Source organism: Cydia pomonella, chromosome 5, assembly GCF_033807575.1.
Source record: "Cydia pomonella isolate Wapato2018A chromosome 5, ilCydPomo1, whole genome shotgun sequence".
NCBI lineage: Eukaryota > Metazoa > Arthropoda > Insecta > Lepidoptera > Tortricidae > Cydia > Cydia pomonella.
The window spans coordinates 8354735-8367631 of NC_084707.1; the positions used below are offsets into that span (position 1 = coordinate 8354735).

A 12897-nucleotide genomic window follows, 5' to 3' on the forward strand; every position below is an offset into this window, starting at 1 on the left:
TACCAGAATACACCTTGCTTTCAAAAACGTCAATAAATACAACGTACTCATAGCTTTAAAGTTAACATGCCGAAAGAGATGCACGAGAGAGACCTTTGAGGACATACCGCGAACCTCGCCACCACCACCGAAATTCGCAAATTCACCGCTTTTTTCTAGAAATCATCCATAACTCAGGAACAAATTTTCGTGATAGATTTCAATAGGGTAGTTTCCAATTTTTGAAACGCTTGTATTACGTTCTATATTAACTAAAAGTTGCCCTAAAATTCAACTTTTATACTAAAAACGGCTTTAAATATGTTAAATTAACAAAATATATTTTGACAAATGCTTTCGCGCCAAAAACGCTCTTTGAAAATTGTGTGACGTCACAGTTTACGGTTTGACACATAACTACATACACACGTAGAAGATACGAACTGTCAACTGACATTGACATTGTCATTTGTTGTTTATCGCCTAACTGTCAACAGTGTCAATCCGAGAGTTGTGACGTCATCAGAATCTTCAATGACGTTTCGAGTTTGGTCACGTGACGTGTGCCAAAAGATATTTTAAATTCAATATTTACAAAAATATGGTCATTACAGGTCCCCTAAAAGTAGTTTAACATGTTCTTATAATCCAAAAGAATTTATTGGGATACAATTCTGCCCTAAGATTTGTAGATGGAAACAACCCTATTGTGGGATCTGTAAATCCAAGCCAAGCCACCCAGTATATTCCACCAATTTATTCGAGTCGAAATAAAGATATGCCTATTTAAATAAACTTACTTTTAAGTACGTAATAAGAATTGGTAAAACTGATTCACATCGTATCGACATCATAGTCACCCTATAATAATAAGTTTGACAATTATCGTCTTGTATTTATATCGTAAAATTGAATGATTGCGGTTCACCTGTTAAAAGATATACCACAATCAGCAAAACTTTCACTTCCACAATCCGTCACACAACATTTTTTACCCATTTTTTTAAATATTTAGCATTCAAATGCTGAGCGTTGCCATTCACGTATTTTGAAAATATCTCCAAAATATGTCATCTAGTTGAGGATACCAATTCATATTCAAAATTTCTACGACTTCTATCATATTAAAATTAATGTTTTTTTTTGTGCAAATGCTTGGTTTAATCAGTTAATAATATTGAGATCATAATTATTTACAAATTACTTTAAAGAAGGTATTTAATTTCAGTAGTATATTGATATAAATACTACCACAATGGTACGTTTTGAACGTTGGCAACATGTGCGAATGAGACACCGCGACTCATCGTTTCTATCTCAAGTGGACCGTTTTCTCTAGTCTGGTAAGAACACCTTTCTGTATCAGCGATGAGGTTCAATTTAGTATGACATAAAAAGTTAGTTCGTGCTCCACTTTATATCTCAATGCATGGAAAATACATACACTCATCATTTGGAACGACCACTCAGTGTGTATATTGTATTATCTATGCATAAATATATAAATAAATAAAATATTTTATGTCCTGCTGTGTTGTTTGCAAAATCGCGTGCTTTATTCATTTAAATATCATATTTCAATGTTGTAATCATTATAAAGAGTAACTGTATTTAGGGGTAAGATATAACAGTGTAGGCTTTTAAATTATGACACTTTACTGGCGTTAATTACAGCGCTCTTTTATACTACTTAGCCGGTATCGAAATGTTAACAAATGTTGTAATATTGAAGCTGTTATGGATATTAGCAGCTTATTTAATAAGCAATACAGAATGTGCTCAACTGCCAGGTGACCTGAAACGTCCCAAGGGGCGGTATACCTTGGATTTAAGTGGTTGTGGGTTATTTGAACAGCAGTGCGCACAATTGGAAGATGATCTGGCTATATTATCTTGTGCGTTGACCACAGCCCGCAACAACAAGACACAAGCGTTATCCACCTGCCAACATCAGGTGTGGTCTCATCAGGCAGAGCTCATTGACAACACGTACATTAATTATAAGCTGAAACAACCATGTCAAGACGAACTTCTAATAATGGATTGTTTAAACCCGCCCGAAGTTGCTATAGATTGTGTGCTCAAGAAAAAAGCAAGTGTAAAGAACAGAAGTTGTTGGAGGATGATAAATAAAATAGAGTCCATGATATTTAATGATTGGCAAATAATTGACAGTTTTTTAAAGGCCTGTAATGATGACATTCAGGCCTATACCTGTGGTAGAATCCCGCCAGATTTTAGAAGTCTTTCACAGAGTCAAACACTGAAATGTCTTGAGACTAAGAAAGCTTTAAAGCCAGAGTGCAATACTGAAATCACGGCGTTGAAAGAGTTAAAATACAGTACACTTCAAATGGATAAGTTAGTGTTTGTGGCTTGTAACTTGGATCACAAGACTTTCTGCCCTGATGAAGTCCCAGGGTCATGGTTGATGTACAAATGTCTTGTTCGGCATAAATATGAGAATGGTAAGTTTTTATTAAAATAACTTTTAATTTATTAATATTATTGGAATTATTGCCTTATAATAAGATATAACCAGTGATCAGGGTTTTGAATGCCATCATACACCGTGGTATCAAGTTATAATAATAATATGGATATTATGCTTTTAAGCCCAAAATAACTTTTAAATTGCTTATAAAACTCTTTTAGTGTATATAAAATATTTATAAAATATATGACATCAAATAAGCAGTTATTGAGGTCATTCACCCCAAGTGGCAAGGCAACCAAAACCCCGATCACTGGATATAACCACTAATATTTAAAAACCTTTGTTTTTTATTTATTATGATCTTTTAAATGTTTTATACCAAGATACAATACGAAGAGTAGGTATTCTTCCCAAGAATTTATTTGCTTGTCATTTCTCAAATATTATATTGAAGGATTTCAAAAATCACCTGTAATTCAATCATACCAGAGTCCATTTTTGATATTACCCAAATACACCTTAGATCCAAACAGCCAATGAATTATACATAGTTTATCAATATCAATCAGTCACCACCTGTTGTTTACAATAGGGTCTATAAACAGCCACCATTGTTCCAACAATAAAATAAACATACAAGGAGAAAACTAAGCCTAAGATGAAAGGGGAGGGGATCCCGTGCAAAATCGCCTTTTCATACAAACATAGTCCTCATTTTCCTCTCTGGATATTAACACTATTATAAATATTTTGACACAATTTGTTGTATATCAAACTCAGCTATACCCCTACATTCGATTTATTTCAATTTTTTTATTATTATGAGAGTGAGAAGCATTTAAAAATTTGTATGAAATCTGTTTTTTGCTCCTAATTTTTACAATAACAAAAAATCTAAAAAAGTCAAACATAGGGGCAAAGCTATGGTTAATGGTTATGTAAGAATATTTTCTAATTCTCAGTGATCGGCAGGGGGTTTCTGAGTAAAATTTTTATTAATCAATATTATTTAAAATAATAATCAATAGAATCACTTTTTCAAACAAAATCGCTGCATTTGTGTCATCTCCGTTCATGTCCATATTAAGATTTTTGTTTTGAATCCCGGGTGTGTCACCATTTGTGCCGATCACTGGTAATTCTAAATATCATTTTATTTTCAGCAATGACTAAAAGGTGCCAAGATCAACTTTTCTATGATCAAAGAAATATGGTAATGAATTATAAAGCTAGTAAGGGTCTTGTCAGATCATGTAAGGAAGACATAAGAAAATACCATTGTCGCAAAGGAGTAGTAGATGATAAGGATGTGAGGCTCGCACAAATACTTTTATGTTTAGAAAATGTATCAAGGACTGATACTAATAAACTCGCTCCAGAATGCTCAGCAGAAATGATTGACCACAGGAAAATGCTTATGGATGACTACAGGCTATCACCAGAACTGATGCATGACTGTGCGAATGATATTACTACACTCTGCCGAGGAATAGAAGCTGGAGGCAAAACACTGCACTGTCTAATGGATCATGCAAGGCCCAGGAAAAGAAAGGAAAAACGAATTAGCTTAGCTTGTCACAAGTCTTTGCAGGCACTGGTCCAAGAGGCGGACCCAGGGGAAGACTGGAGAGTTGACCCCATTTTGCGCAAAGCCTGCAAGCCTGTAGTAGACAGAGCATGCCAAGAAGTCACTGGTGGTAATGGTAGGGTCATGTCATGCCTCATGGAGAAACTTGGCACAGCAGTCATGAGCAGTGACTGTGAAGCTGCCATAATGCAAATTCAATACTTCATATCAAGAGATTTTAAACTAGATCCACAGCTATATAAGGCTTGTAAATATGACGCTGTCATGCAATGTAAAGCAACACTTAAATGGGCTGATGCTAGTGAACACCAGTCAGAGAAAGATCCAGCAATTTTGCCATGCCTTTACAACTTTGCTTATGATCCGGACTTAAGAGACAAAATAAAAGCAGCGTGTGTACAGCAAGTTAGAAGAGTAATGAGGCAAAGAGCAGTGAGCGTAGATTTACTTCCAGAAATAGAAGATTACTGTATAGATGACCTAACTAATTTATGTATAGGATACACAGGCAAAGGAGAAGAAATTGCTTGCTTGCAGAGAAAGATTAAAGATTTATCTGTTAAATGTAAAGAGGCTGTTACTAATTTTACTGAGACCCAAAGTGGGCACATAGAGTTAAATACTGTAGTTAGCACTAACTGTAGAGTTCCTATAGAGAGGCTTTGCTCTTCTGAGCTTAAGACTAAAAAGGAAGAAGATGATGTATTAGAATGTCTAATAAGTCACAAAAATGATCCAGAAATTAAAAGCAATGTAAAGTGCAAAGCAGCAATTGATCACGAGCAATTGATATCTCTCAGAAACTACAGATTTACAAGGAAATTCAAAAACGCTTGTAAGTCATATGTTCTCAGATACTGTCCAAAAGCACAAACAAAAATTCAAGTTGTGACATGCCTGAGTGAAATTGTTCGTAATGATACTATTAACAGAAGAAAACACACAATATTTAAGGAATGTCGCCAGCAGCTAAGAAGCCAGTTGTTTCAACAGAAAGAAAGCATTGATTTGGACCCAGAACTTAAGGAAGCTTGCAAAACAGATTTACAAGAATACTGTCCAAATGTAGCCCATGCCGAGTCTGCTGCATTAGAATGTTTACAAACAGCTACTGGGAAATTATCTGATAGTTGTAGGAAAGCTATATTTATAGTTCGCAAACAGGAATTCACTGATAACGCAGTTGATTACCATTTAATCAATACATGTAACAATATGATAGATTTATACTGCCACAATACGGATCCTGCCAACATATTTGAATGTTTGAAGGTATGTATTCAACTAAACTGACAGTTTTTAACTGGTTTCAGGATTATATAATTGTTTTTTTTTACATAATTGTATTAACGCCACGTCTATCTCGTGCGGAGCGTCATCGAATTGCACGAAGGTTGATATTGGGCCGTAGACGCGCGTCAGTTGACGTCTTTGGCGTGAACTTTGACGACTTTATTTTTATTTTTCAGGCACATCATGACAAACCAGACTTCGCTGAAAGTTGTAAAGTCGTTATAGTAAACAGGATGATAGAACAAAATACGGATTATCGTTTTAATATTAACTTACAGAAGAATTGTGACATGGATATCAAAAAACATTGTTCAAGTATTGTTGGTAAGTTAAAATCGAATCTGAAATGGTTTGACTGACTCATTGTTATTTGCCTAAAGAAAAAGTATACAAACAGAGGTATAACAGCCCAAGTGGTATTGCAGTGAGGTGTGATCCAGGCGATGGTAATTTGAGGGGGCGAAATTCTTTTGAGCAAACTCCCTGCTCCTGCTCCCTGCTAAAGCTCCCTGATAGAGAAAACCACCAAACTCCTTCATATTATAATGTCCTTGCGTACCTATAAATAATACCTATCCGTATAGGCGTACTGAATAAAAACTAATATGTTCAGCCATTTGGAATTTTGCATAAAAACAATAGACATTTATTTATGACTCGCATTCGCATAGTTAAATTTACTTAGCAATTCTTAATTGACCATTGGTGGATCTTATGTCTTTGCAATAAGATTTATAAATAGTCAATTAACATTGTAGACTTGGTCGTCGTGGACGATAGAACGCCACTATTGGGACTGTGCGAAGTGCATGGTGGGGGTAAGTAAAGCGATCCCAGTGCATAAGGTGGTAAAAATTAGAACTAACTGCGGAAAGCATCTTTAACATTTCGTACAAGTTATATGGCTCGAAATGAAACTTTAATTTACGATTACTCCTGAAATATTCATTTAAATTGTAAGTCATTTAATGTGTACCATTGTAATATGTATGAAATGGTTAATATAACTAACGTATTTAATTTGATCAGAATCAGAATTGTTTATTGCATATTGATAATTATTAATACTGTATGCGTGTAAATAGCTTTGCAAATGCCATATACTATGTGATCTTTTTCTAAAAGTTAAGAAGGAGTATAGTAGACAACCCCACCATAATACATTGTGTTGTTATAGCTCAAACGGATTAGGCAGCGTTTTCGATTAAAGCTCTTAGTCAGCGTGATTTTTTCCGACAACATCGTTATATTTCAACCAATTTACACAAAACCTTAACAAATTATATTACATGTATACCTAAACCTTCCTCGAGAATCACTCTATTGATAGATCAAAGTCGTATGAAAATCTAGTAGGTTTTAGTTTTGGAGTATTTTTATAAGATGTAGTGCATTGACGTTTTCCCCTAGACTTGCGGACGCTAAGGTTGTGTGACAGTCGTGCACATAGCGAATGGGGTTGGCAACTGTCAAAGGTTTGCATAGATGGCGCCATCATAGCTTGCCCCTGTCTCTAGTTTTGTTCTATGAGATTTGGCTTAAAGTACTGGAATCCAGGTCACAAAATTCCAAAAAAATACAAGAATTTGACACAATTCTAGGGATTGACAGGGCAAGCTATGATGGCGCCATCTGTTTAATACTTCGACCGGCCAACCCCATAGGGAGCGTGCATGAACTATAGGAGGCAGCACAGGAGCCGTCAGATTTTTGGCGCGAGGCGTAAATGTGATGTTTTTTGTTCCAATGTAGCCCACAAGATGCCAGAACCTACTATGTACAAGAAAACACTTGACGTGTAAATGTGCCTGTTTATGGTTCCGATTCAGACCACAAGATGGCAGACCCTCCAACACGCACGGTCCCTATTGGTTTCAGTTACCTACTTATGTTTTGTTCTATTACAAAATTTTATTTAATTTGCAATGTTTGTATTTATGTATGAATGTTTGGGCCAAATTTTGTAAATTAGATCCACTTTCCATTATTCGATTGAGCTAAAACCTTACATATATATGTATAAAGTTGGGTGACAATGCAATATTATGGTACCATCGAGCTGGTCTGATGATATTAGGCACAGGTACCCATAGTCTTCTGATAAAACAACGCAACCTAATTGTGTTTGGGTTTGTTAGAATTGGCTAGATGCCTGTCGAAAGAAAATTACAATCAGCGATAAAAGCTTGTATCAAAAATGAAATTTTTGAGAAAAAAATATGTTGTGCACATATTCACTGCTAAATTCTGTTATGAACGTATGTTACAGAGAATGAACCTCAAGACGTTGAACTCCAAGGAAAAGTATTAGATTGCCTAACAGAGAAGTTCCGACAGTCTAAACTGACGAGCGGCTGTGAGAATGAGCTGACGAACATACTTAAGGAACAAGCCTTGAACTACAGACTTAACCCTCTGCTTAGTAAATTGTGCAATGCTGAGATCCAGACGATATGTGCTGTGCCTAATGACTCGATCACGAAATCTGATGGACAAGTAAGAAATTATTAAGATTTTGAAATAAAATTGAAAACAATAAAATGGTTAATTCGTTAGATAGTTCCGATGTGTGTGTACGGTCACGTCTGAAAATATTGATACGAAAAAAGTGCCAAAAATATGTATAAACGACTTTATTGCCCATATATTAAGGTAGTGTATACATATTTTTAGCACGTTTTCGTATCAATATTTTCAGACGTGACTGTACACAAGCAAACGCTTGAAAAAAATGTTGACTACGGTTTTATTCGTAATACAGCCTCTTACAATCTAATCGAAAAAAAACGGCACGGCACAAACATTGAAACCCACGTATACTGTTAATAAACTATTACTCAATTATTGAAATAAGGGCCGGTTTTTTATTTTGTGGATTTTTTTTCTCGTTACATTTTCTCTTCATTTAGGCTGAATAAATAAAAAAATTTAAACTTCCAAAAAAAGAAAGATATGTAGTTTTCCGTTGATCTATGAATATACCGTACGTTTTTGTATCTCAGAGGATTTTTTTTAAATCTTACCTACTGATTAGGGAACTATAATCATAGCAAAATAAAAATAAGCCCATGAAATAAAATGTATGCCAATTCCCATTGCTCTTGATACTTACAAATCACGTATGTACTAAACTAATCAATATCTATTATATTATTATTCGTGAAGTTAATCAGGATGCTTTAATTAATAATTCATTTGGCAATGATGCACTATCATGCAATAAATACGGATTAAGCTCCATTGTATTAGCTAAGTGCTTAAGAGGGAAGAATAGCTTTGCGATCCTAACGAAATAACGGTACTTTTTCTATGAAATTTCCATTTCGAGAGAAAACGATTTCCACTAATTAAATCTTAACATATCACTTTGATTTTGATGTCGGTCGCTTAAGCATATATTCTAGGTTTCGCTTTTTAATTATTTTTCGTATTGCAAATTTTATTTAAAAGGAAAACCTTTAAACCTTGTTTTTCATTGTGTCAATAACATGCTAAAAAATCATGAAGAATGGAAAATATTTAGAAGTGAAAAACATTTTCTCATTTGCATGGACAAGTATGTGGTGTCTTCCCTCTTAACTGTTTTCAGTAAACAGTATTGTCATAGGTTGTAAACTTGTTTTTCAATTTATCATTAATTTCAGGTTGAAGAGTGTCTCAAGAATGCTTTAGTGAACAACAAAATAGTTTCTCCAGCGTGTGCCCATGAAGTGGCTCAAATAATTGAAGACAGGAAGGTGGACATCAATGCCGATCCATTATTGGAGCGCGCTTGCACTTTTGACTTGCTGAAGTACTGCAAGGATCTGGAACATGGCGATGGAAGACGTAAGTAAACGCAGCTGTAGTCTTAACTACACTATATACCAGTGGCCGCCCAACCAGCAAAAAAATCTCAGATTGCGCACTTTATAAGAGTGGTGAGCTTATAGCGCTCTTATTATTCTTTTGGAACATATCATCACTCTTATATGAGTCTTAGACAAGCTAGGACGGACTTTAGTAAGGTCAGTCTTATATATGTATATAAGAGCATTTTATAATCCTATTATAACTATTATAAGCCTCTTGCTCCTACAATAACATTTACAAAGTCTCATTGAACTTGAGAGTACCTGGTCTTATTCCTGGTCCATTATCTAAGTTCATTTGATTTTATATTAGACTTTATAAATGCTATTGTAAGAATGCAAGATTAATATCAGCATAGCATAATAATGGACGCGTCCATCAATAATATTCGTAGGCAAGCCGGAGGTACCGTGGCTTTAATTTTCCTCGTGAGTTGTAAGTAAAAGTAACTACTACTGCCTAAAAGTTAAGTTAGACGCTTCAACATTACCAGATGCATATTGCAGCACTCCTAGTGCTAGCGGTACGCTAAAAAACGCTGCAAATTGTGTTAAAAATCGGTATGATTGATCTTAAGGCCATTTGAATTAAATTGATTCGTAGATAGAATAGAGGTGGATTGTCAAAGAAAATTTTGTAGCCACAGTAAATTTACTGCCATCTTTCGACACATTATTAAAACGTAGAACGCCATTTGACTTTGAACCTTATTCTTTAACTGATATGTTAAATTTGTTAAAATCAAAAAGTGGCGCCATCTTACCGGGCATCGGCTAAAGGTTGTGGCGCCATCGCTCGAAATGGTCAGTTAAATGTGTCGATGGTGGTACGGTTTCCAAAATGTTTGGCGTATTTTGGCAAATTATACTATCTATACATTAAGCCCTTTTATTCTGAGTTAGAGTATGTCTCTTAACTCAGTGTGCCTCTTGGCAAAGGCCTCCTCCAGCTCTTTCCATTGGGGTCTGTCGTGGGCCACTCTTCTCCAGTTGGGGCCCACTGTCAGGAGTTCATCCTCCCATCTTGTTCGAGGTCTCCTCTGGCTCCGTGTGCAACCTCTTGGATACCAATTCGTTACGATTTTGCTCCGTTTTTCCTGCCTGTCTCTCAACATTATACTAAACTAAGTAATTGCGAATAACATTTCGTTCATTTTTGTTTCAGGCCTAAAATGTTTGAAAATTATACTCAATGACGATAGCCGAAAATTAGAGGACGAATGTAAAAAAGAATTGACAAATAGATTGGAAATGTATAAACATGTTAGTGCTGTGAGTATTAAATTTTTAGCCTTATTTTGTTTTTGCTGACCTGAATTGTGTATGTACCTATAAAAAATAATACTGTTGATAAATCTTGAATTTTAATATTTATTTTTGTTTTCAGGCTAGACTGGAAAATCTGGGTGATGTTATAAGTGAAATGTCATCTTCTCCAGCAAAGAAATACTTCCTAGTCATTGGTATCTCCACAGTTGGCCTCATCTTTATATTCGGTCTATACTGCGGACGCATGACAAGACGGGCTATGTATGTTAAGAAAAAATAGATTAAGTAGGTAAATTACAAACAAATAAATACTTTATTAGTCTTTAATAAAATGGATCTTTTTTATTAAGGCATATAAAAACTTAATTATTAATTTGTTTTATTCTCATGGAAAAGGGTCTTGATAAGGGTGTGGTATGTGGTAATAGCAATATTATATACATTACAACTTAAATGCATTTCGGAAGTCCCTTATCCTTAAGAATAACACAATTTATCCACCTATAGCCACCAGCCTACAGTATGCTTTTGTTTAGGAATTTTTCCATTCAGATATTTCATCAAAATCCATGTCTTCAATATCATTGCCAGGCTCCTTTTTGATAGCTTTAATTTCTTTCTTAATTTGGACTTTAATTTCACTTTTCTTGTCTCCTTGAAGCTTCTGGCTCTCCTCAAAGTACTGATTAGGGTGATTGATACCCAATCCTAAGTCAACATTATGTACAGCATCAAAGTATTTACTGCAGGCTATTTGGAAATGACCCTTTTTGACCATATCTACAACATTGTGTACAGCTTGGGGATCTAAAGCATATCCTTGAAGTCTATTTTTCAAGCCACTTGGATCACAATGTTTGAAAGGACAGCCATGACAGTCACCAGGACCGACATTAGTGCTTATTATCCTCATGCAGCTAAATGGTGAATAATTCTTCTTGCTTCCTTCTTTACCATAATTATACCTGACATTGTAGGCGTATTGCTTCTCAAATTTGTCCAATTCCATTATTTTTGTGAACTCTTCCCTCCAGAATCTTAGCGAGTCTTCCAATGTAACTCCAATACCTTTCAGGAAGAGTCCATATTGGAGTCTTCCTCCATGTTTGAGATGATGGGCTGACCGCAGCTGCTCATGTAATTGCCTCATGCAAAGTGGGAATGATTTCACAGACAAGGAGTCAAGGCTTTCTATAGGTATTACTGCCTTAGTATCACTGTAGTCAGTGCCTGTGTAGGTCTGGTGTAACCCTTTCAGCAACCCAACCAGCCTCTCATCGTTTTCAACCTCTGAGAGATGTTGTGAAGCAATAGCTAGACTTTGCTTCAAATGTGTTCGATACTGAGCTGACAGAACTGATATAAAATCCTTATGTGGAATATAAGCATATCCACCACTCAGGTAAGCTTTCCTAGATCTAACTAGGTCCAACACTTCATAGAATTTGACTTTATAGTATTTCAAATTGTCAATGTTTTGATGCGGTGTGGATTCTCTCAGAAAATGAATGATGCTGTCTTTTTCTTCATCAGATATGTTGGTATAGCATAGATTGTTTAGTTTGAAAAATTTATCTACTGTTTCACCTCTCATGTTGATAAATCTCATTCGGAATAGTTCCATCTCTCTTGCGATAAACCACCGTCGTAACTCCTCGGTGCGACAGTATGCTAGACGTAATATAAAATGTGCAATATGATCCTTACGTCTCGCCTGCAAATCAGCTTCACTAGTCCCACAAGCAGTCTTTTCACATAGCTTCATGTAGTACTTGATGCCCTGTGTTCTTAATTCGTTTAGCACGTAGTCCATCCATTCTTCAGAGTAAATTCGCAGTCCTTTTAAAGTAGTGGCAGTTGCTAAACTTCGTAGAAGAGTTAGTCTCTCCAAAGCTAAGGTTTCGAACTCTTGAAGTGAAACGTTTTCGGTTGGAGGCAGTTTATACATTTGGAGATCGTGCGGATAAATTTCTACAAGACTGCCAGTAATGGGTGCTCTTGTAGACTTTCTTTTGATTTGGAGATCCATGACGGTTTGTCATTTAACTAAATCCTGGCGAACACACTATTTAGTTTTTTAGAGAAAATGTAGTACACGAAGACACGAAACGAAATCCGATTACTAATGTTGCGGTTGCGCCTGCGGTTTGCAAAAATTGCAACGATTTCGCGCTAATATTTGACACTGACATTTGACAATGTTGGCAGCAGAGCAGTGTTTAGATATCTGTCAATTCATACCTTAGGAAGATGAAATTGCTATAATATAACTAGTTCATCCTATTTCGTCCTGACGGGTATGATTAGTATGGCAACGTGTAATCAACGTAATAAATAAAATAATATACCTACAGTCACAAAAGACATAAGCAGATATTTTTCAGTCTATGCAAAGTAAATAAATAACTAGGTTTCTGAACGTAATGTAGGGTTGCAAGTTAAAAAATAAAACTCAATCAAAAATTCTGTATTTTCATTCT

General features: G+C 35.5%; 2 protein-coding genes across 2 annotated transcripts; one reads left to right on the forward strand and one right to left on the reverse strand.

The window, feature by feature from the left end:
- The first annotated feature begins 1402 nt into the window (after nucleotides 1-1402).
- On the forward strand, nucleotides 1403-10749 carry LOC133517640 (Golgi apparatus protein 1). The gene is made up of 7 exons (XM_061850991.1): nucleotides 1403-2447; nucleotides 3580-5276; nucleotides 5474-5621; nucleotides 7567-7793; nucleotides 8942-9125; nucleotides 10314-10420; nucleotides 10536-10749. Exons 1-7 carry the CDS (start codon nucleotides 1685-1687, stop codon nucleotides 10695-10697), a joined length of 3288 nt encoding a protein of 1095 aa, XP_061706975.1. The 5' UTR covers nucleotides 1403-1684; the 3' UTR covers nucleotides 10698-10749.
- On the reverse strand, nucleotides 10708-12834 carry LOC133517641 (DNA primase large subunit-like). Its single transcript, XM_061850992.1, has one exon. The coding sequence runs from the start codon at nucleotides 12444-12446 to the stop codon at nucleotides 10950-10952; it is 1497 nt and encodes a 498-aa protein (XP_061706976.1). The 5' UTR covers nucleotides 12447-12834; the 3' UTR covers nucleotides 10708-10949.
- Between the last annotated feature and the right edge of the window lie 63 nt (nucleotides 12835-12897).

Excerpts from the sequence above, each read along its gene's own strand:
- LOC133517640 (XM_061850991.1), top strand. The coding sequence starts at position 1,685 with ATGTTAACAAATGTTGTAATATTGAAGCTGTTATGGATATTAGCAGCT. Across the intron at positions 7,794-8,941 it reads TCACGAAATCTGATGGACAA|GTTGAAGAGTGTCTCAAGAA; the intron begins GTAAGAAATTAT and ends CATTAATTTCAG. Across the intron at positions 10,421-10,535 it reads TGTATAAACATGTTAGTGCT|GCTAGACTGGAAAATCTGGG; the intron begins GTGAGTATTAAA and ends TTTTGTTTTCAG.
- LOC133517641 (XM_061850992.1), bottom strand. The coding sequence starts at position 12,446 with ATGGATCTCCAAATCAAAAGAAAGTCTACAAGAGCACCCATTACTGGC.